Source organism: Galendromus occidentalis, unplaced genomic scaffold (assembly GCF_000255335.2).
Source record: "Galendromus occidentalis unplaced genomic scaffold, Mocc_1.1 scf7180000077500, whole genome shotgun sequence".
NCBI lineage: Eukaryota > Metazoa > Arthropoda > Arachnida > Mesostigmata > Phytoseiidae > Galendromus > Galendromus occidentalis.
In genome coordinates this window covers 387,754-411,407 of record NW_003805488.1, presented here as the reverse complement: position 1 = coordinate 411,407, position 23,654 = coordinate 387,754, and the positions used below count along the sequence as shown (strand labels likewise).

General features: G+C 52.5%; 1 protein-coding gene across 1 annotated transcript in view; it reads right to left on the bottom strand.

The window, feature by feature from the left end:
- Tomosyn (syntaxin-binding protein tomosyn) overlaps window positions 1-21,384 on the bottom strand; it is a 36,067-nt gene extending 14,683 nt beyond the window's left edge. Inside the window, exons 1-8 of the mRNA XM_029112432.1 lie at window positions 21,208-21,384; window positions 17,942-18,039; window positions 6,379-6,460; window positions 2,478-2,713; window positions 1,341-1,741; window positions 1,032-1,245; window positions 612-906; window positions 292-466 (exon numbers count right to left, since the gene is read on the bottom strand). Coding sequence (XP_028968265.1) covers window positions 292-466; window positions 612-906; window positions 1,032-1,245; window positions 1,341-1,741; window positions 2,478-2,713; window positions 6,379-6,460; window positions 17,942-18,039; window positions 21,208-21,369 — 1,663 coding nt within the window. The 5' untranslated portion in view covers window positions 21,370-21,384. The remainder of the gene's footprint in view (window positions 1-291; window positions 467-611; window positions 907-1,031; window positions 1,246-1,340; window positions 1,742-2,477; window positions 2,714-6,378; window positions 6,461-17,941; window positions 18,040-21,207) is intronic.
- Window positions 21,385-23,654: the final 2,270 nt, after the last annotated feature.

The window sequence follows — 23,654 nt, the reverse complement described above, 5'->3', positions numbered from 1 at the left end:
CTTGCGAGCGCGGCCCTAGGAGAGTTCAGAATGCGTGTCTCGCTCCCGTTCCGGGAGCGCGTCCCGGGAAAACACTTGCGATAGACTCCGACAAATCGTTCTTTTGGTGGCTAGTTCGAGACCGCACGACAACGAAAGGAAGCCCCACCGGTTTTCCGCACCCAGAACGAGGAATTTCGATCATCCGAGGTGAAAGTATTTCTTCCTTCGCGCCTCGACACCCGCTGTTTGTCTCGCTCGGGAAGACCCCTCCTGAAAGAAGATTGCCACGCGGCTGATTATGAGTCTCACCTGCAACGTTGCAGGTGTTCTCGGTTTTTGCGAACGAAAACAACGCCACGTACGAGGCGCCGGCGATACCGAGTTGACGCCCTTCTGGATCGAAAAAAAGTTTCTCCACAGCAAATGGATCATCGTCTGATACGAGCTTCTCAAAAAGCCGCGAGGTTCTGAACCGGTATAGGAGCTGTCGAAGAAAATATGAAGATAAGCAAATTTCCACTTTACATCTCCGAGCTCAGAGCTCCGAGCTGATAATGCATAATAGAAGAGTATCTAATTGATCTCTTTGTTCACATAATAAAATATTGGATCGCTCGCCGGACACAAACCTGGAAGCCCAAAGTAGATGAATCCCAGAATCTCACGGTACCATCCGCGTGGCCTGTGATTATGATTTCGGGATATGAAACAATACTTGTTCCCCATTCCCCGCCTGTGATGGGCCACTCTCGTTCCGAGAACTTAATATTTGTTGACGACATATTGGTTGCTTTTGCGCCGAAGAATTGTCCCACCGAATAAAAACATGGTATCAAGTCGCCGGGACAATCGGCCAGGTACTGACAGCATACGACAGGACTCTCATGGATGTTCATCGAATAGGGCAACCGGAAATTCGGGTACCTTCGAAGAGGAATAATTAGGATATTAAACTTTGAATTAGCACCAGACGTCCGCAAGTAGATCAAAATTAAATTAAATCAATAAATATAACTGTGACTATCCATGGATAGCATAACGATACTCACGGATGCGTGAGCAAATCCACAACGATCAAATCATTTTTGCAGAGAGTCACAAGGGCATATGGTTCAGTAGTGTCGGATGAGAATGGTGATTCGTGCGCTGTGACAAAGTCGACAACCTGGCTCTCCATTTGTAGTAGTTGAGCCCGTTGCAAGTTTGAAACACTCGCGCCGACCATTTCCCGTCCGTTTTTGTCAACACCCAGAGGCGCACCTCCTGCAGAGAAAGAAACAAAGAACGACACCGTGAGTCGGCCCCTGCTGATTGTGGTGGAACGATGAGACCGTTCAACCTCCCGGGGATCTACTCACCGGAAAAGAGTACTAAGTTATCTCCAGCTCGGGTGGCCCACCACTGCACTTTGGAAATGGGGTGAAAAAAGCCTTTTAAGCAGGTCGGCACCGCGCTAAGCTCGGGATTCAGTTCCATCAGAAGGCGCAAGTGTGGATACATAACACTCAGAGGTTTGCCTGGATTCCTGATGTTGAAAACTGTAAGACTCCCATCCGCGTGAGACGCCAGAAACTGTTTACCCTCAAAATGCCAAGATACTGATGACAGAGGTTCGTTGTGCTGGAAGCGAACCTCAGCCATTCGGCTGCGGAGATCCCACAGGACGATGGTACCCGTCTCAAATGCTATGAGCAGCTTGTTAGGGTCTGCTGGATTCTCACAGAGATGCACAACTGCGCCGGGTTTCGTCTTGCGGGTTCTGCAAAATCCAAATGAGCTCGTTAGAATCGAAGATCCATAGCTCGAATGAGTTTTCTCGCCGGTGACAAGGTCATCACATCTATCGGGGAGAACGGGGAACCTGGAAGCGCTTCGAAGAGGGTAGCAGGGCACGGAAGTATGCTCATCGGACGGGTTCGCGGTGGTTAACTGCAAACATCCGAACGCAACGCCGACCCCCGCGACACGAACAGGAGCGGCTGAGCGCCGCAGTCTTCAATCACGTCACTCTCTACACGTCACCTTCAGCCGTTAGACCACTCCACTGCGAGCTCATTTACTTCAGAGCAGCGATGCACGCTAGCTGGCCGAACTGTCTGTCGATCGGTCGTTCCTCGGAGCGACCAACCAGAAGTCGGTGTCTATATGGGGTGGCACGCCCAGCCGACAGAAAACCGGCTTTGTAGTGGGCGAGATGCTTTGACTACGTACGCCACCCGTGTTGGCGAATCCAGCGCGAACTCGAGCCTGGCCGCATACAAGCCCCACGGTTGCCCACTTGACATCAATTCAGTTTGGGTTGAGTGTTCGCGTCACGCGGTATGTAGTAGACCGGCTCCGAGGTTCGAGCTCATTTGACGAGCACAATATGGATCCTGATCCTTGATTCAGCCTCACCGCGAAATGAATATGCCGAAAGCACATCATAGAGCTCCTTCAATCATACTGGGGACCACACGCGCAGCGCTCGGCACTACCTAAACATAGTTACTCACATTTCGATGGCTTTATTCCAGTTGATGACATATCCGGATAGGGAAAAGGTGTCAACATTGACTAGATGCACGTTGCCTCCTTCAGTTCCAAGATAAAGCCATTTGCTTTGAAACGGCAAGTACATATAAGTGATGCGCTCCTTTTGGAACTTGAGCGTGTGAACGACTTCGGGTGTTTGAGTTTTGATGTTCCATTGGTGGACCGAATCGTCGGCGCACAAACTCAACAGTAGGCCCTGGAATCGAGAGCGTCGAGAGGATTGAGAATTTGTCAGCAACATAACTATCATCATCATTTATTGTCGGGCCCTGCATTTCTCTGATAATCGGTCATGTCAGCCCTGCGGCTGCTATTCCGACAAGGAAGGCGACGATTGAGATAGATTTGCATACAAATTAGCGTGGAAAGAGCACTGGCGTAGCTTCCGCAGGAGTTCGTCCGACCTTCGGGTGCTTCTGTCTGAAGCAGAAGTTCAGATTACCCCCTGTCGGTATTCCTCGCGACTTCGAGGCTCGCTCTAAATTTAGACTGGGGCAGCATCTCGGCCACCTGTTGTGTTTACCTTACGGCCTTCGAGTGCCGCAGACAGATAGCAGGTGGAATTTATATTTTGTCGTTGTCGACGACTATTCTATTCCTATGATTGCGATGGTCGCTGCCGACTTCGCGAGCACCTAGCGACTCCCCAAAGTATTCCGGGCGTGCCGCAGAGCTCCGTGGAATAGAGCTCGGTGGGATGTTCCCCTTCCCCATTCCGGTCCCCTTGAATTCGCGTAGAGAGCGAGAAAATCTCTCCCCAGCAGCGAGTCGCCGTGTAGGGAGTTTTTCAAGTCTCCCAGTCCCGGAGTATCTCACGGGCGGGTCGAGTTCCCTCGCTCATGCGTCGAGGTTCATCTTATCGCTGAGGCGAATTTCCCCCGGTCTATTTCATCTTATGCTTTTCTGTAGGAATGGGGGGCTCCCGAACGGAGCTTCGTGATTTTCGACTCCGGGACCCGTTTCCCCAAGAAGTCACGAACTCCTCTTTCCGTGCCAAGTGTCGGTAGGTTTAGATGAGGCAAAACACAATAAATTCGTCCCTCGACCTTGTTCATTTGTCCTCTGGGCCATCGTGTCGAGCCTGTCGAGCCAAACAGGAAACAAGAACTGACTCGGCGATTCTCGCAGCGGCCGCGTTATCTCACCGTCAGTAAGGATTGTTGCATTATTGCATCTTGTTATCCTGCGGAGACAGAAGTCGAGCTTACGGTCTACTTAACGGTCGCTTACGTATCAAGAGGTCGCGACGTTGGTCTGTGATCGCTGATCACCTCGTAAGTCGATTCGCTTGTCGGATCGATTCCCCTGCAGACCCGCTATCTCGATGAGGATCTGGGTACGTCGGAGCCGTGTGCGCGGACTGCAGGGCCTGCGGCTGGTCAAGTTCAGTAGTCTATAAATAATTCCGAAAGATGTCCGTTGCCCGCGAAAGCAATTTGAACACGTTGGAGGCGTTCAAGTAGACGTTCGGCACTGACCGCAGCCAGATATTTTTGTCTCCTGTTCCAGAGAAAGTAGTCGCTGGCGGCAGCAGCAGCAGCTTCTCTCGGAATCGATTCCCAATGCGTCTCGCCGTTTTTTACATCTGATAGTTGTCTCACTCAGTCGGTTCTCGCCGGGATGGCTAGAGTTAGCTGCGCAGTCCGTGCCTCCAATAAAGGAGCGAGGCGTACAAAGCAACGACTGGAACTCCGCGACCAAGCTGCGACCACAAGCGCAGCGGTTTCAGCCTTCCACCAGCGAAGTCTGCCCGTAGACCCCGGGTAGAAGCTAATTGTGTCTGATGAATGGAAGACCGCGGCACAAAGTGTTCCTTTGCACGCGACGGACTGCCTGACAGAAGAAGCGGACAACAGAAGAACAGTGGTAGGAAAAAAAGGCCTAAATTGGCAAGTTTATTGTGTGTTCCATTGAAATCCAAGCCTCCAGCTCGGTGGGTGCTTCTTTCGATGCTCCGCCTGTTCGCCTTTCGTCCACTCATTCCTTTTTAGTCCGCTTCACTGGGTCAAGAGGGACAGTTTCCGAGACTTGATGTGTTCGATGCTCTCTCGTGTATGAAGTGTGCAAGTGCGCTTGTACCCGAACTTCGCTCCTCACGGGCCCGACCCTTCACCCTGTGGAACGCTGCTTTCTCTTGGACGTTCCTCGGACTTCTGTTTCGGAGGCTCGCAAGGAGCGAGGAGTTCCAAAAGCATCTCAATCCCGATTTGTGGCCCGGAATCGTCGGCGAACGTCAGGATCCGAATATTCCTAAATGGGAGACCGACGTCCTCTTTCCATTACACGAAAATCACGATGTGAAATCATCGTTCGACCCCCGGATGTGCAAGTCACGTTATTGGCAACACAGTATCTCCGGCTTGTCGATCGGCGGGTTTTTGGGTTTCATAGCGGCAGATCAGCGTAATTAGATCGCAATCGACGGCATCTCCTGAGCCTTTCTGACTTCATGGCGTTCCCCTGAAGGAATCCAATCGATGAGATGAATGAAGGATCACCTCGGCTTCTCGAGAATTATATAGGCTTCTAGTCGATAAAGAAAGCGTTCTCGCATAGCCTCAGGCTTGATTTTCCTGCCGGAGCCAGGGTCCCAACAAAACCCCAAGTCGATAACGCTCCCCGATAGTGGAGGAAAAGCGAGGAAATCGAAAGTACACGCGGCGAGCACATAGGTATGTACACCAACTCAGATGTAGGTCCAAAGGTCGGCGTCCCCAGGGAGATTATTCCGAGCGTAGGGAGAATGGAGCAGTGTTCTTCCGGAAGTGTCGAGAATAGTCCGTGGGAGTCAGAGAATCGCGTGGATTCGACCGCAGGACCAAAGGGTTCCGTTGAAGCTGGAGAGGAGCCTGGGCTACGGACATGTCACCACACTCGCCGCGCTCTCTCCGTCGTGAATAAACGTGGGAGGTCCCCGCCGCAGCCGCATGCTCTCCACTCCCGCTGAAAGACTGACTTCTACATAACGCCGCGTAGTACGTTCGCTGTAATACCTTCAGGAGGGGTTCATTCCTGAAGTCGGCCAAATGCCTCGGCGGACATTCATCGGATAACACTCGCTTTTTCAGGCGCCCGTTCCTCCGGTCGCGGAGGAGTTTTCTTCTGTTCAGGTTCGCCTCGATTCCTCACCCACAACATAGGTTGATGGCCTATCAACCTTGGGCAGGGCACAATCGAAGAATAAGAAAATCGGATGGGACCGGATTTCTGATTCCTTCCCTCGCAGCGCGGGGACACTTCTCGGTTTTTCCATGTTTTCCCCTCGAGCTTTGGCCATGAGACGATATTGAACAAGGCGAGGGCCAACGGACCGGAGACCATTTACAGCAGTCAGAAGGGGAGACGGGAATACAAATGCAAATGCCGGACTCAATCAGTATCGGGACACTCGAATGAGTTTTCGATGCCCGTGAAGTGAGGGAACTCTCTCCGATCGACATCGATACTAGGTTTTGTGATTCTGACACTCTGTTCCTCGATCATTTTCGGCCGACTGTCGCATCATTGTTTTCGACTTCCCGCTCCGTCCTCCGCGAACGGGACGTGGATCCGGAGCTCGGGACGTATCGGTGTTCTCGGCCCTAAAGAACGTTGGAGATGACATTGCGGACATTTCGACGGCAAGCTCCAGGGTATCCGCGATGGAGAGGGAATAAATTGAAGCGTATCGACTCGGGACGCTGAGTCCTCGCCGCGTTGTCTCCCCATCCGATAAATAAATGTTCGGCAGAGCAGAACCATACGCTGTCTTCGGACATCGGAAAATCAAATCAGTGCCTTCTGATCTCAAGTAAGCGGAGACTGTGATTACCCGGGCTACGGCCAATCTTATAGTCATTCACTTATGCAATCACCACTAACCTCGTTGACAATGAACTGTAACTGGACCACCGCAGAGTTGAGCACATGCTGAAAGAAGACCTCGACGCCAGGTCTGCCGAGACTGGAAGTCGAATAGAAAAGACGTCATTAGTTCAGTGTTGACTAATCAATTCTCAGAGCCAGCTATGTTCTTTCAAAGCAATGAATAGCGTGCAGCGGCGTTTACGGGAGCCGCTCATGAGGAAGCTGAAAGACTCAAAAATGAACGATGATACCCCCGCCCCTTGTATCGCTTGTTATCTCAGCTCGATGCGACAAGGGGGAAAGGCGGAAGGAAACTCGGACAACGCAAATCGCGGATGGGAGTCGCCGAGCATTTCCCCGTCTCTTTCTCTTCGCTCTAATTTTTCCACATTCCCACTCCGCCTCCGAACGGGCCGCAAAGTATGTTCGGTGGCTGCGAGGGAGGAACGTCGGTTCACCGCGGTTCGGCTGCTGTCGTATAATGTTCCTGCTCCGCCAGCGGCGATCAAGCTAGGATATTCTCGTCGTCGTTTTCGTTGTTGTTGCTGCCGTCGCCGTGGTAGTCGACGTCGTCGTGGCGAGCTTTAAATCTCCCCTCCCAGACATTCCATTAGAGTGAGAGAGGTGGGTAGCGAGGGACTTCGAGGAGCTGTGGAGCGCCGTACCCCAGCGAAGCCGGAGTCAGATGTTTCCGTCGGCGCCAGCCGTCGCTCACAATTCACGAGGGATTGTCGATAATCACGTAATGACAATGAGAAGGAAGTGCGGGATGTTCATGACGGCTATCACGATGATGATGATAGCGCTGATGATGGCAGCGGTCCTGATGAACAGCTACGTGTTTCTTCTTATCCTCGTCTACCGCTAACGAACCAACGTCGGTCCGCCTGGCAACCACTTCACCTGTCCTTCCTCGTCCATTCTCCCTTTCTTCCACTCGTTTCGCTCCCAGGAGTCTTTCGTTACGCTCGGGAAGTTGGTCGGCCCGCCGATGTTGGATAATTGTCTCAGGCTTGAATTTGCTTTCCTCAGAGCGGACACAGGATAGCCGTAATCTGGTTAGAACAGGGACCCGGCGCCTGGGATTTTTGCAACCACCGACGATGACAAGTATGAGACTGGACGTCGGTCCTCCACTCTGAACATTCATTGGCTGCCGGTCAAGATAAGAACATACGAATGAGTCTGTTCCCCGAAGCGGGTCAAAGAGGAGGAAGCATCGGAGGATGCTACAGCCATGACATTGATCAGATCAATCTACTGAGCTCCGGCGGCTAAACGATAAGCAATAATTCCTTTTCTTTCAATCGATACCCTGGAATGACAATCACCATTCTGGGAACAGACTACATAAATGGAGACTCCTAGACCTCCTAGTCAATGACTGGGGTGAGATGCCGAGAAAATAGCTCGGAGTCACTCCGCTCGATACCACAGCCTCGTCGCACCGACAACTTTGGCCGGGAGACAACTCCTCTCCGACATGTTTCAGGGTCAGGAGTGTGCGTGACCAGCCTCTCTGCAGCACGCTTCTTGACACTAGAGATAAGCTGCTGTATCATTTAGAGCCAGTGCTTCTTTTCAAGCCCTGATTCGCCCCGAGGCAACAGCGCAAGAGGAGGCGAGAAGAGCATCTACAGTCATTTGTCAGATTCGTTGTCGGAACGCGAAGACCATTCTTCCGTCAATGTCGTGATCGCCTCCATTTCCCACGAAGAATTCAGACACACTCCATAGATTGGTCTCCTTGGCCACCGGTCGCGACTAGGTATCTGTTGGGGACAGATTGGAGTCACGGAGCTTGGCATGCAACTCGAGTCCTCCTCTCTGGCGCCGAGCTATTCGCCAGGTTACACGTCCGGCTATTCGTCAGGTTACCTTTGAGATTATCCATCGGCTTATGCGTCAGGATAGGTCCATTGGGCCATGAAATCTGACATGAGTACCGTCGGCCGGGGCGGATTCTAGATTAGGGTCGGGAGGATGGACCGCGGGAGCTATTAAGAATGCTAATCAGGTCAAGATGCTCGTGGCGACGCGACGCGCGACGTCGACACGGAAGGCAGCGGGTGGTCCCAGATTAAGCATTCTGCGGTGTACCCTCCCCTCGCAGCCAGATCTGGGGATCGAATCGGCCCTCGTGCGAGCTTTTCTCGCGCGAAGAGGAGGTTCATACCCCGTAGAAGAAACCTCATCGGTACTAGTGTCTATTTCAGGATAGCGGGCCATACTAGATGACTGCCTAAATCCAGATTTCCTAGACCAACCCGCCGTGGCTGTTCATATTACGGTTGTAGTCTCAAGTATTGCGTAGCACAAATACCTGTACACAATCACAATCACGGAAGATCTATTAGAGCACGTCACGGTGAAGTAATAATGTAATCTCGCGAGCACCCAGCTGTGCGTCGAGTGATTCGGTCGTTCTCGATTGAGAAAATTCGCACCGTCCATCTTTTTGCTGGAGAACGCTGCCAGACTGAAAATGCTGGCATGCACGTCAGGTGATTCGCGAGCACGAATATCCCGAGTCTGCCTCTCTCCTATCTCACGAGGGATCTTGCCACTCGAGTCTGATTCTCCAAGAATCTCCGCGATTCCGCTGGATCGATTTCCCGTTTCTTCAAAGTCGAGCGCAATGTTTCCGAGACAGGTAGGATCTCCATTTTAGAGGCGGCAAGAGAAAACGAGCGAGCGGACCGTCGGAGAATGGTCGGTCCGCGACCTCGCGTTCGCACCGGGTGGCTCCTTGATTTGGATGTGTTGCGTTCCGCCGAATCATTTGCTCAGAACGGTGGAGCTCAGCTGAAGGAAATGAAGAAGATTGATAGTAACGCCGGAGGACTCATTGTGGGTCCTTTCATTAGGACAAAACCCTCATAAGCGTTTGAGAGTCGACCGCCCATGAAGAATATTCGCTTGCGAGGCGCTCTTTCGCGTGCCGACGACGATTGAAAACGGGCAGCAGATATCTTCCATCCGGGGCGATTCGTCCCGCCTATCTCGCATCGGGGGAGCGTCGATGGAACGCTCGGGGAACAGCTCGGCAAAATCCGGATCTTCGTTTGGACACTACAGTTGTAGCTGTTGGGAGACAAGGTCTCGATACCGGTCGGCTTGGGGTTCGCCTAGTTGTGCGAATAATGAGGATTTGTAACAACGCTCGAGTTTCTTACCGTTGAGACTCGGCTTCTCTCTTTCCCTTTGTTCCCTCAGAATTGAGCTTTCACTGGAAATTTCGAGAGCTATCGTCTTCTGGTTCCCGGAGTAGGAGCAGAGATGGTGAGGATCTCGATTCTTTCATCAATTCCATCGCTTTCGAACAATTCCCTCCAGGAGAATTCGTCTTCCGAAATAGATGGAAGCCCGTCTACCTAATCCTTTCCTCTATTATTTGATGTCCGTTCGTGAGCGCAGCGACGATGACGATGTCGGCACGTCCGAGTACGTTAGGATGAGCGCATGATACGCAAGCTTGTATGCTCATAGTCGTTTGCGTCCACGAAAGTGTGTATAAGAGAAGGTGTTAACCCCTGTATCGCACGTCGCTCGCTTATTTGGATGTCGTGCATTATCGTAGGAGGGTTCTTGCTGTCTGTCCGCATATGTAATAAGGAGAGGGCAATCATGCTAATCTTCAAACCTCCTGTGGGCGGTTGCGACTTTTGCAAGCTCGTTTTCGTCTCACCTCTCTGGGCCAGACTCACTCTAGCCGCTCCCCGTCGGGAAGCTTGCCAAGGTTCGGGGTAAACGCTCGCTCCCACCGGGCTGCTTCGGCGCAGTCGACCGGGTCCCCAGGAGCGCGCAAGTGTTTTCAGCAAATCATAGGTGGCGCCGGAAAGACCATCATCGATCGAGTCAACCGAGGGGACTATTTGAAGTGCAGCCCGCGTTATCAGCACGAAAAAGCCGAGGATCGTCTCTACACGGCTGCCCTTCCCAGCGAACCTGGATGCTTCGGGCATCCTTGAAGAACTTCCCGCTCTCGACGATCGCGAGGTCCGAGGTTTTACGTCTCCGGGAGCCACTCTCGGTGTCCATGGCTCGGTACTCGAAGTACATTCACAAAAGCGTTCAAGCCGAGGGCTTAGAAACAGCTAGGTAGGTGGGCGCAGGAGAGGTATTGAACCCATGCAGACTTGGTGCCGATGAAGGGAACGAACATTCGACAGCGAACGATTACGAGCCAGCTCCGGGGTACGACAATTTCAACCACATTTGGTTCCCCTGTCTCGCTTCCGGAGAGACACCGCTCGCAGCGCTAGACCGAACTGGGGAATGAATCAGGATCGACTGATGTCGAGTTCCCTTTCGATCCAGAAACCCTCCGACATCACTCAGCCGTTTCCGCAATTAAAAAGCGCTCTATCGTGTCCAAGAGTCTGACAGTCAGCAAAACGACGAGAGGAACAATTTAGACTCCATATTCCGCCGCATCGAGGGCTTCAGGTCGAGACGATAAGCGTTCTCGAAAGCTGACATGCCCCGTTTAGACTACTCATCTCCGCTCTACGCAGTACGAGTGCCTCTATCCCCTATTGAGAAGACCCGATCAATCGGTGTAACGACTCCTTCCACTCGGGTCTGAACCAAGGGCGCATACAGGTTCGCATGATCCTGACGAGGATAACATCGGCTCGTCATCAGCGTTCACCGGGCACAGAGATAGGAAAGCGTCAAACGGGCCCCTGGTGCATCACCGAGCAGGAGGCTGCCCCAACCGAATCAAGCTTCGACTTGGGCGAGCGTTTCCACGAGACCCTTCCCTGGCGGAGCCTTTCTTTTCGGGACCCCGAGAATACACTCGAAGCATTCTCAAGGAGGGGTTTCTTGGAGGGGATCGACCAGAGCCGGAAGCTAACGCGACCTCATGCATTCAAGTAGCTCGGATCGGCAAAGAATTTTGACTCTCGTCCGGCTATAAGGCTCGAGATTGTGCCGCGAGATGAGTCTGTCGGCCAAGTACTCTTCTTTGTTCGCAGCTGCGCAGGCAACGGACAGCTTCCCTGGAGAATAATTGCACAGATCCTTTCATTTGAGGGATTCTTACAATTTCTGTCTCGGCTCTATCGTCGGAAGCCGCAACGGCGACGTTTTCAGGCACGCTCCTCCTCCCGGATTTCAATCTCACCATCTATTGAGCTCAGGTTTCTGTCGAACCATCTTCTACGCAGTAGCGAGAACCTCGGAGTTCGAGGGCGTAACGATCCCACTCAGTCCTGGTAATCCGTGCATGCCGATCAAAGTCCGATGATTGCACTTGGGCCATCACTGACGTTGTTCGCAAAGATACCCTCCAGTGATCGACGTCGCTCTGTGCCGTCTTACCTTCATTACTTTCAACAGAACAACATCGGAGAGACACGATGAATGCCCGGAGATCTCGGAGAGCAGCAACAGAATGAAGACGGGAGGGGGACAAGCGGGAGCGATGCGTGAGGAACAGGGCGAAATCAAAGACGAGTAACGCGAAGGAGCAGATTTCGAGTACGAAGAATACGACTATAGCGGGCGGGAGGGTTGAGGCTCAGGGAGGAAGGAGAGGAAATGAAGGGGAAAGCGACGCAGATGAGGAATGAGGGCGAGTCGTAAAGAGTAAAGACGACAGAGAACGTGGAATTCGGGGGACCTAAATGAAGGGCAGAAGAAGGTAAGAGGAACAAACGAATGAGTGGTGGGAGTAAATACGAACCGCTCGGAGAGAAAGAGGACAGGGGTACGTTATTCCTCGTGAGTTGCTGTGTCTCGCGCTCGATAAACACGGAAGTGCGAGGTTTCTGTGTAGAAGTAATCGAGGTCGAAACTGCAGTCGCTCGTTTTGCCCTCCCGAAGAAATCTAAGCTTTTCCAGGCCCTCGGAGCTCGCTATTCGTGAATCGAGGGTATGGATCTTTCGATCACTTACTTCTCCGGTGACGAGTCTGTCCATTCCGCCCGCAGTTGCCCACATATCTTGACTACATCACCAGCAACAGCGAACGAACTGCTTTTTATGTCGCGGGTGCTCTACGGGAATCTCTATGTTTTTTCGCTTTCCTTCCATCCCTTCTTCTGGGTCTGACTTCCCTCTGCTACCGCGGGGTGCGACAAAACGGCGCGGCCAAAACGGCGCGGCCAGAATGGCGCGGCCAAAACGGCGCGACCAAAACGGCGCGGCCAAAACGGCGCAGCCCAAAACGGCGCGGCCAAAACGGCGCGGAATTCTGGGCACCGAGCCTATGGAAGATTTTTCTGGAAGGGGCGCGACAATAGTGCGACGCCTCTCCAGTTGAGCGTCGATCAAGGCAGTATCACGATATTGAGTCGGGTTAGGTTAGTTCCCCGGGCGAGCGAAGCGAGCACATCCGGAAAGCTATGATAGGCGAGCGCAAGCGAGCATATTCGAAGCAATGACATTGTGAGGTGGCCTAAACCTTAGTTTGGGGGGCGTTGGGGACGACTTGAGTTAGGCTGCGGAGCGGCCTAACCCAAGTCCGGCCCCAACGGCTCCGAAACTTAGGTTTAGAGCCGAACCACGCCCGGAAGGCAGCGCCTAACCTAAACCGACTCGATATAGTGGAACTGCTACGAGAAACTTCGAATTGATTGTGCAGCACACTGTGGTGTTGCCTCTTTCAGGGAAATCCTCCATTGATTCAGTGCCGAGAACTCCGCGACGCACGGGGCGGCCCAGAACGGCGCCGAATTTCGGGCACTATCCAAACTCGCGGACCCCACAAACGCAATCTTGTGACGCCTCTTCTAGAATGACCATCATGGAACGAGTCCGCGACGTCCGATCACAAACCGAGAGCTCTATCGGTCGTTGATTGAAGTGCTTCGAGCATCCTATCCACTACTCGAGATTTCGTAGGAGTCGGAATCGTCTTACTTCCAAAGGTTCCGCAAGCCTGGATGGTGCTCAGAATTCCGCGCCGTTTTGGGCCGCGCCGTTTTGGCCGCGCCGTTGTGGGCCGCGCCGTTTTGGCCGCGCCGTTTTGGTCGCGCCGTTTTGGCCGCGCCGTTTTGGCCGCGCCGTTTTGGCCGCGCCGTTTTGTCGTAGACCCCTGCTACCGAGCGTAGCTTGCGCCTCCACTCGGGATCTTGTGATTCGTTCGAGTGAGTCTATTGGACCCACTCACACGCTTGAGATACGTCGCACGCCGACTATTTCAATCAAGTCAATTTAGACGAGCAGACCCGCTCCTATCGGGTCCGGGATCCTTTCTCTCTGGGAGACAGACTCGCAAGCGCTCAGATTTCCCACTCAGTCGACTGATCGATCCGCCGAGCGAGGGAAGAAATAAATATATCTATCCACCACGTTCATCCATAGCTGTGCCCTTCCGCGAGGGTCCGGTGTCTCATGGTTGACTGAATGCCAGCTGACTAAGACTTAGGTAAATATCCACCGCGCCTCAGTACACTGCATTGTCCTGTTTTCTTCCGAAAGATATAGGCCGGGCTCGTTCCTATTCCTCTGCTGTGCGGGCTCGTAGCCTTGATCGCACCCGTCATCTCGGAGAGTCATTCTCGACGGAATGAACCCGAATGTCACCACTCGCTTTGCGTCCCCTCCGGCTGCACGGAGATCTCAAACCGGAAGACACCTTGTTCGCCTCTTGTTATAGCGATCTTTGTGAGTTGTTGCAGCGTCGAGCAAAAGCAGATAAAAACAGCCGGAACAGGGAAAAGATTCCGGTGAAAGTGTGATCCCGACATTTGACATGCTCCTCAATGGAGTCGAACGCAACGATTTTTTCGAGGCTTTGACATTCGAGTTGATGCCTCCGGTTATGGAGGTATGGGGCACTTCTCCGTTACGGATAGGAGTCGTGTCTCTCTCGGACCTTGAAGCTCGACGAGAAGTCGGGGAGCGCAATAGTTTTATGGTCCTCCGTTTGGGAAAGTCGGTGATTTCAGACTCATTAGAGCTTAATCCGCCGAAGAAACAGCTGGTGAGGGTTACGCCTTCTGAAGGTCTTCGGATCAATAGTGAAAAATAAGGGAATTCGAGCACGTTGTCAGAGGAACATTTGTAGAACTCAGATCGGATGCTGGATTCTTTTCTTTTGCTACGGGTAAATTGATTCGCCAGAGCTTTCGCTGCCTGTCCACGTCAGCAGTTTTTGCTTCTTCGCACGAACCTCTTCTTCGTATTACCGAGCGGGTTGAGCGAAAAGGAGAAACTCCGGCCTCCGTCGGTCGTCGTCAGATCGTCATCATTTCCGTAGACCGCTGCGCGAAGCTTCCAATTCTGAACGAACGGCCTCTGGGAGAAGGCTCGGCTTGTTTCGTGAAGAAAACTGAAGAGACGAAAATATAAAAGAAACCCCGGAACAAAACGCCTCGGCGCCACGTTTCTGACATCGGATGTGAGGAGGAGAAAACGGTCGCTCTTGATTCCGGAGAGGAACAGAACTGACGAACTAGCGAGTTTTTCCGAAAATCGAGAGAGGAATGGAATCGGAGCCACAAGCCAGCCGATTCTCATCTGGGCGAATTCTCCCGCCAAGTGTCAGGAACGGGTCAATCTACGCAAGCGTATAAATTAGAGAACAAACTATTAGCGAGTGTGAAGATCAAGGTCGTGTCGTCGAGGCGGACTCCGGTCCTAACAAGCGGACGAACAAACTGTTGTTCGAGCCTTTTGTCTGCTCCGTTTTTTCCTCTTTCGAAAAAGAACTCGTCTTTCTGACTGCGACCGCCGCCTCTCTTGTCACAGCGAACGTGCGAAGAACATGCAATGAAGGGAGCACGCATTTGCCTGCTCCTCGGATGGAAGAGTCGATTTTCGGGTCCCCTGCTTTTTATTCCGATTGATTGCCAGCGACACCAAGCAAGCGTGGCCCGAGGCAATAGATTTCATCCTCCCCGAATATCTCGACCGTGCTCGCGCGCGACTCCCTGCGCGGCTCTGAGGTCCCGCAGTCGCTGCAGTGACTCTCTCAGTTAGATACTCACGTGTTCAAAGTATCTGGTCCGCCTACTATCCGTATGGAGTATTTCGTGAAGCACCTGCTTCGTCCATCATGTAACATGATATGCCCATCGGATCGTGGAGAGGGAAGGAGGCGAACGAGCTCAAACGAATATTTTCATCCAGCATTTGCGGATGGAAATCGCGGTCACGTCGTCATTCACGCTCGGCCAAGTTTCCCGATCAACATGGTCGAGAGGGCGCTCCGCCGAATCAACTGCATTCGAGGCTTTTATCCTTGCGCGATAGTTTAACGCGCGCGTTCTCGAAAATCGGCTCACTCCACAGTCTGAGACCCTGACGGGAGTCGGTTCGGTCCCCGATGATCTGGGTAAACCTCCGGGATGTGCGAACGATTGCCCTGAATAACAACCGAGCTGCCGGGGTGAGCCAAGCTCGCCTCAGGCATCAAAGGCTGGTATAGACAAAAGAATATTAAACCGTTCCGCAAGAGAACGTCATGAAAAATGGAAATTCCCTCGTTGACAGCGGAGGCTCGACGATGTCTCAAAACCTCACGGGCATAAGGTCGATTTAGAAATGACTCCGATTATACGCAGAAGCGAGATCCCGCTTGGGAGTAAGAGCGAAATTAATGATCAGGCATCTTCAAACATCTCACGGAGACGATGAGCCATGAACATAATATACTTCGGTGATGTCCGACGGGATTCCATGATATGCTACCTTTCGGCTCTCTTCGCAAGACCCGGCATGCAGTCTATTCAGGAATGACGAGCGACGGAGGCTTGGAAGACTTCAATTTCAATCCGATGTTTGCGGATCAGGCGAGTTCCCAACGCCGGTGATTTTTTCTGGTGCCACGGCGCGACTCCGACTGTCGAGGCAGGCCTTTGCCTCGTCTGATTTCACGGGCTGCGGACTGCTGCCAATACGGGGTTCGCCAGTCGATACAGCGTTCAGCCAACAACTAGGTGCAGCTTATCAAGATCTGATTCGGTCAGCTCATCTTCGATAGGCCCGATCATGATTCCCGATGAAACTAGCGAGTTTTTCCAGCGGCACCGAAACCACTGATGAGCGATTGCGGATTATTCCGCTCTGTGAGGTATTCTTTGAAGACCCTTGTCTAATGAAGGATTCTGCCTTCGTCGAAACGCTCTGAGAATCTCCAGTACGTCGTTTCGATTCCGAGTTTCTTCGAGGGGGTCCCGGAGCGCTCATACATATATATTCATCGCGATGGGAGATTACCCTTCGGAGACAACTTGTTTGTTGGCGAAGCGCCGTAATTCAAGATTAGCTCGGGTTTCGAGAACGGAAATTCTCCCACGGTAGAGAGATCATGCACTGACTCGTTATGGATTTCGTTCCGGAGAGAGACTCGACTAAGACGACGGCCACCTCAATATCTCGGCATGCGGCGCGTTTTGTATAGGTCTTCCGGGAGAAAACCTTCCTGCGGAAAATGATCGCTCCCAGATGGATAGTAGGGATAGGGATCATCGACGCGGGGATAAGTCTACGCATATTGTCATGGACATCGACTCGTTCCATTGGAATAGTGGGCTGGGTTCCAGTCCGCGTCGGAGAAAATGGAAGAGCGGCGCATTGTTACTGAGAAAAAAACGGGAGAGAAGCTCCGGTACATCTTCCTCTCCCCACATCCGTTCGATTTTCATGGTTTGCCTCTTACTACTGCTTTGAGCAGCGCACATTTTGCGTTTCAATCTGAATAAATTGCTCGAGATCATCGCATATCGTTTATAAGCGTACGACACCATGGAGGATGGTGGTACAAGCGAAGATGATTAGGAGATGTAGAAGCTCCCAAATTACGGCCATAATATACTACGCTTTATTCTTCGACTCCGAACTCTTCATCACGAGCGCGTAGAGGCGCTCTTCCGAATGGAAAAACGTCTTTCGGTGCAGCCATGGCGTATCTCTCAATCGAATGGACAAGAGTCGTTCTGCGGCGTCGTTCCAGAATTTGAGCGTTTGTGAGGCTAGGACGATCGTTACTACGATGACGGAATTCGAGAATCGTAGAGAGCGAAGATATACTCGGTATTCGAAGAGAATAAAGATATCGCTGATCGGGGTGAACGGCGGAGCAGAAACGCGCCATGGACGGAACCTGTGAGTCGGCGGCTGCCGAGATTTGTGGCTCGTTTCAGCGTGAGCAGAAAGTTCCAGCACCTTTCGACTATTGTTACGCCGCAATCGCTGCGGGATTCTTACGCAGAGCGAGCCCAAAGTGAAAAATAATTTTTCGACGCCGGCTCGACGTAGAGGCTTTCACAGTTCTGGCTGATTAAATTATCACCAGATGAGCTCATCGCTAGCTGCCCCAAGATGGATTGTCCTGGAAGGCAGATGTTCGGGGGGAAGGAGAGAGTCCAAGTGTTTCGCGAGGGAATAACAATCGAGGAGTTTCTCGGTCGCTTGTGTTTGGGCCGACTGACTGACTGAATTATTCACCTGTTCTCGGTCACCCATTCATTTGCTTGATTCATTAAATATTTCATCAGCTGACGCCTTAAGTGATCGAAGGCCTTCGTTCTAAGTGTTCGCGTCGCAGATTGATAAGCAGCTTATTGGAAAGCCACTGCTTATTATCCCTCTCTGTCGTACTACGGGTCGAGCATATACTCACATTTTGATGCTCCCGTTGTGGGTTCCAATGGCAATAAGTCTTTGGATAGGATCGTAAGCCACTGCAGAAGGATTGTGCGGAAATCCATGTCTCGAAGTCTGAAAATGAGGAGTGTCGTTTGTTTATCGCACGTTGGGGAGTCATTGAGTCACACGCCATCTAGGGGGTAGTCTAGCCGGCGATGCGGGCGCGGAGCGAGCTCGCCGCACTCAGGCAGACCTCTAAAGGCTGATTCGAGACTCCGAAGCCGCCAAAAGTTACAGGAAGTTCTACGCGATCCGATCGATCGAGTCGAAACGAGTATCGTGAAGTTCGAGTATGGGAGGGGGCCTAATATGTACCTAGTCTCGTTTTCTCGGAACGTCCCCGTCGAGCTCGGAGTCCTGATGCAAAAGTTTCCCGATTGTCAGATACGTGTTCGTATCTGCTTGTTTACATAATGGAGCTGACGGGTAGGCGCTCCAAGGGCGGAAAACTATATGGTTAAAAGATATACGTTGAATATGGAGCTGGATCCTGAATAAACCCTTGGAGTTTCTGAATTATCGCACGAGCCCATAGACGGACAAATCATCTGCTCGCTCTGAATCCCTCTGAAGTGGAGTCGCTCCCGCGGTGGAGAATAACTCTGAGGTTCCGCGCGCTGCGATACTCGGGGAATCACAGAATTTGCACTGTTCCAACGGTTGGAGAGAACATGTACTCTTCAAGACGTATCCGGAGCTTTCATCGGGCGGATTCCTCACAGAATGGCTCATGAATGGGATAACAGATGCAGGGATCTGGTGCTCGGATATCAACCACTGAATTATTGCCCAAGTGATATTTCTCCTTCGCCATGAGCCTCCGAACAACGAGACGCAGATCGAGCTCGTGACAATCGATTCCACAGAGATATCTCTCCATCGTCTGAGGGCACATCGTCTCCGCCATAAACGTCGCCAAAGCGAAGGATTTAATCATCCAGTCTGAATTCATCTAGAAGCCATGAAGCTCTCGAGCAGCAGAATACACTGTCGAAATTTTCGTCAGGGAGAAAGATTCCAGAATATTACTGTCACGACTCCAACAAGGGGAGTTAGGCGACGAGAGAGCGTCACTTGTATTCAGCTCAACAAGGGCTGCTCGTCGATCCGACGGCGAGCGAGTTAGCCGTCGCGGTCGACACGAAAACGACAGTAAACCGTTGAGGTGGAAGCAGGTCGTAGAGAGCACCCACCCGCGATTTCACAACAATTACCTACTCTCTCGCAAGCACTATGATGGAGTCGGAGATTCTCGACCTTTTATTCGACGGAAGACAGCACGGGAGACCTGCGTACGGCGCTGATAAGAAGGATTGCATGGAACGACGATGTACAAGTTGTTCCAAAAAACGCGGCTTACGTCACCAAAGTGGGAGCAAACATTGGTTAAAGCGTTCCTGTCCCAGGATGAGGACGGGACTTTCTATCTCCTTCTCCAACAGTATGTCTCTCATGTCCCCTATCTAGAGCGTTAAGGAGATGGATGAGGGAGGGGACAATAGCGACAAGGACAACAATCACGTCCTCTGGGACGAGAGACAACAGACAAGTACCCACAAGAACAGCAGGGTCGGGCGAAGAGAAATATAGTAATCATCATGGAAATAGGAGAAAATTTCCCTAGGTGATTTAGTTAAGAGAGTTCATCGAGCATCTGCGACACTCAATCAAGAAAACGCCCCATGACGGGTAAATGTATAAACGGTTTGGCGACAGGACTGAGCGGGGACCAGAAAAAGAGGAGGTAAGCTAGCTAGCTAACGAGCCAGCCAGCCAACCAACCAGGGATTGAGTTCCTTTCCGAGTCAACAATATGCCGCAGAAACCTTCAAAGGACTGATACTGGGAAGCTGGCTCCTACCCGAGGCAGATACTCGGGAGTTGGGCTCGCGTGCCTTCAAAAACGGGAAGAAGCTCAGTTGGAATTAAATGAGGTGACTCTGTCGAGCCGCTCCGTTAGAATTCCCCTTCCATGATTCTCTTCACTCGGGGAACGCATCGGGACACCGAGGGGTCTGCTGTCGAGCTCGTGGGAGAGTCGAGAGCCTGCGGCTTGAACGACCGACCAGGTTATGATACCGGGTCGCCTGGTGAGAACGAGGGGGCCATGACCAAAGCAGCGGTAGTCGGGGGAGAGGAAGTATCTCGAGCCGGGAATTCCAACAGAAAGTTTGCACGCTAATGATAGGCAACTCTTATTAAGTGCCGAAGCATAAATGTCGCTGAGCTGACTGGCCGTGCGACTGGCTTGCCTGCAGCCTGGCTTGAAGCTGCGCGGGACGTAACGGGGAGACGGCCGCATCACTCCTCATCACGAGTCATTAGGTACACCGCGCACAAACTAACGCAAGCAATGCGAGCGACGAAAACCATGAGAAACTAACGGCGACAGCTTCCCTGCCACACGATGTAGGAGAAGGAAAAACATCGCCGCGTAGGGATTCACACGACAAGAAGACAGTTAGCTCCGAGCGAACAAGATAAGGGAGCGGCACTCAAGAAACAGGATACGGGACTCGGGACCCTAATTCTCTCGTTTAATGGCCGCGACGCCACTGGGCGCCCGCTAACCGCCTCCGCGCCTAGCGGTCAACGTCGACGGCGGAAGCTCTCGAGGACATCTTCGGGGGGTCCACCCCCTGATTCCACCAGACAATCGACGCGAGGGATTTTAGAAATGTGAATGGCGAAAACGTAGGGTCGAGCAACTTCCGTAATCTGACTTTTCCTAATATTCGGTCAACGCCATGATGATTATAATATGTTCCTTCAGGATGTGTTCGAATACAATCGCATGCAAGAAATGGAAGCTAGAGGCATGTACATATACCAAAAGACTCATGGAGAGATATTGACACCGCGCCGCAGGAAGAGAATTGTAAGTCGTACTTAAACTCAAGAACTCAATTTAGGACGAATTCCAATGAGAATGAATAAGAACTAAGGCACTCCCTGGTAGGACGTCACCGACAGTTGAGCGAGAATAATCGAATGGAGCTCGGCGAGGTTGAAGAAAATGACTCGTCGTCCCTGTTCCGACTGCTTCTATGAGGGAAAACTAAATAATCAGATATCATGTGAAATACCGTCGGCGAGATATAACGCTGAGAGAGGGAGTCAGGGGTATCTAGACTCGATAGAAACGGTTCCCGGCCGGCGGGTCGCGCGGTGGACGCAGAGAGCAGGATAAAATACACACGAACAGATAGACGCAATGCACGCAACAAGCAATAAACTCACTTTGGCCACGTTGAAAAGTTCTTTACGGAGTTTGTCTTCGGGGATGTCTTGCACTTCAGATGCAGTGCCCTTGGCGCCCGAGGGCAGCTGGGTGACCGAGGATCGCAGGTTGTCCAAGACTCCTTTGAAGAAGCCGGACCTCTTGGTGTCAGCGCGCTTCATTTCCTTCTTCTCCTTCTTCGATTCCTTGTCACTCATGGTTTAGCCGTGAGTTTTCCCTTTTCACGAGAATCAACACCGAATTCAGGCTCGGGGCCGGCAGCGTCACCAGGTCACTTATTCACTAACTCACTTATTCCCCTTGTCACCCCCGCAAGCTCACTCGTAAGTGTGCCAAACTCGATAGTCTCATGGACGGCAAAACCCACTCGTTGTCAACTCGCGTTGGGAGTTGTTTCGTTTGTCGTTGTTGTTGTTGTGGATCTCGTCGTCTTCGTCGTCGTCGATTCCGTATTCGCTGTAGCTGTTCCAGGGTGGAAGCTGATCTTTACGCGTCACGGTGAAGACTCGCAGCAGCAACCCACGACGGCAACCCCGAGCAGGGCGCCAACATTACGGCAGGAGGCCCAGACATGCGTGAGAGCGACACGATTCTCCAGTGTGTGGACGCTGGTCTGTTCGCGCGCGCGAACCCCGGCTATTCGAACGCGATTGCACGCGATCAACTGATTCTCCACTCGGATCGGAGTCACCAGCTGCCGACGTAGCAGCACGACCAGCGGTTCATCCGTGTCGAACTATGCGCTACGCACATCTGCGTTTTTTAGCGGTCGGGATCGCTGCACTAATTTTGACGGCGGAGACCGAATTCATCGATTTCTCCCACTACTGGTTGCTGCTGCTGACTGCGGATTATCTATCGGTTGACGACTCTTCCTCCAATGAGGGCTGTGGTTGCAGTTGTGGTGAGATTGACGATGATGATGATGATAATAAACAACAACACCAACAACAACAGGAGGAGAGACAACAAGATGATGAGAGGAACACTCCTGATCGGGCCGTAACAAAAAACAGAGACGCGTCGATATATCGGTGACCAGTCCACGAGCGAATGATGTGCGTTCGGGACACAGCGTTCTCAACGACGTCCACCACCTCTGGAACTTTTATTCCTTTGCAGGCTCACTGACTTGCTGGCTGACGAACTGACTGCTCGGTTGTTCGGCTCCCTCACAGGCTGGCTGGCGGGCGGGCGGACTGACTGGCAGCCCAGTAGCTCACTGTTGATGGTAAACTCACACGCACTCACTTTCACTCACTTGCCAAATCTCTTTTGAACTTGACAGCTACGGAAGCTTCGAGGTTTTATTTCTGAAGTCGACCCGCCAGGCGGCTCCAAGGCTCGCTATCTAAGCGCTCGGACACCCGGTCGGCGACAACGCAGCCTCGAAGAGGACCTGCTGATAACGCTTGCTGCCTCTATTTCTGCTGCTACCGCCACTAGCAGCAGCCCTCAATCCGACGAAACTGTCCGTTCACTACCTTGGGTCTCTCTTCTTCCGCACGTTGGTCTGACTCTCCGTCTGTGTATGCGTCTGGAATCAGAGTCGACGAATCGAGCGATCGACGGACCGTCCGACGACTCTCGGCTACGTCTAGCAGCGGGCGATCTTTCCCAACATCGACCAGACGATTGACCGATCGGACGGACGGACGAACGAGTGCGCCTGCCACCAAGGAGCGAACACCTCACAGACAGGCAGCGCGTAGCGAACAGTCACAAATGCTCACTGTCACTCGCGCTGGAGCACATTGTTGCAGTCGTTGTCGTCGCCGCTGTCGCCGATGATGATGAAATTGCTGCTCCGGGAGCAATGCTGGTTGTCGCGCTGCTGGTTGCGGTGGCCAGAAAGGCGTTACTGTTCCACGGGAATCAACCGCGCCAGCAGCAGCAGCAGCAATTGTCGTCGTCGTCTCTCATGCCTTTGTTGTACACGCTGCTGCTGCTGCCGTTGCTGCCATCGACGTCGACGACGTCGTTGTTGTTGTCCAGCTCCTCTTTATTGCTGATGCTGCTGCTGTTGTTGTCGTAGTGTTGTTGTGGCTGCTGCTGTTGCCAATGCTGTTGTCGTCGTCGCCGTTTTCGTCGTCTTTGTTGTTGGCTTTCTGCTTGTTTTCTTCCACCTCCTCCTCTTGGAGCTGCTTCCACTCCAGGGCTGCAGGAGCTCTTGTTTATGCTGCTGCTGCTGCTGCTGCCACTGTTGAAAGACGAAGACGGCTTCGTCGTCGACCAGGTGGAGCAGGGCCTTCAATTCGTTCGTGGTGGCTCGACTGGATACGACTTGCAGGCAGGCAGCAGGCTGCTCGGCTGGCTGGCGGCTGGCTGCCTGGCTGGAGCCCTGTTATAGAGCAAGCGAGCGAGCACCTTCGCACAGCCTCTGTGAGGGCGGAGAAAGCTGATGAGCGCGAGGGCGAATCCCCCCACTACGGCGGACGTCCACGTA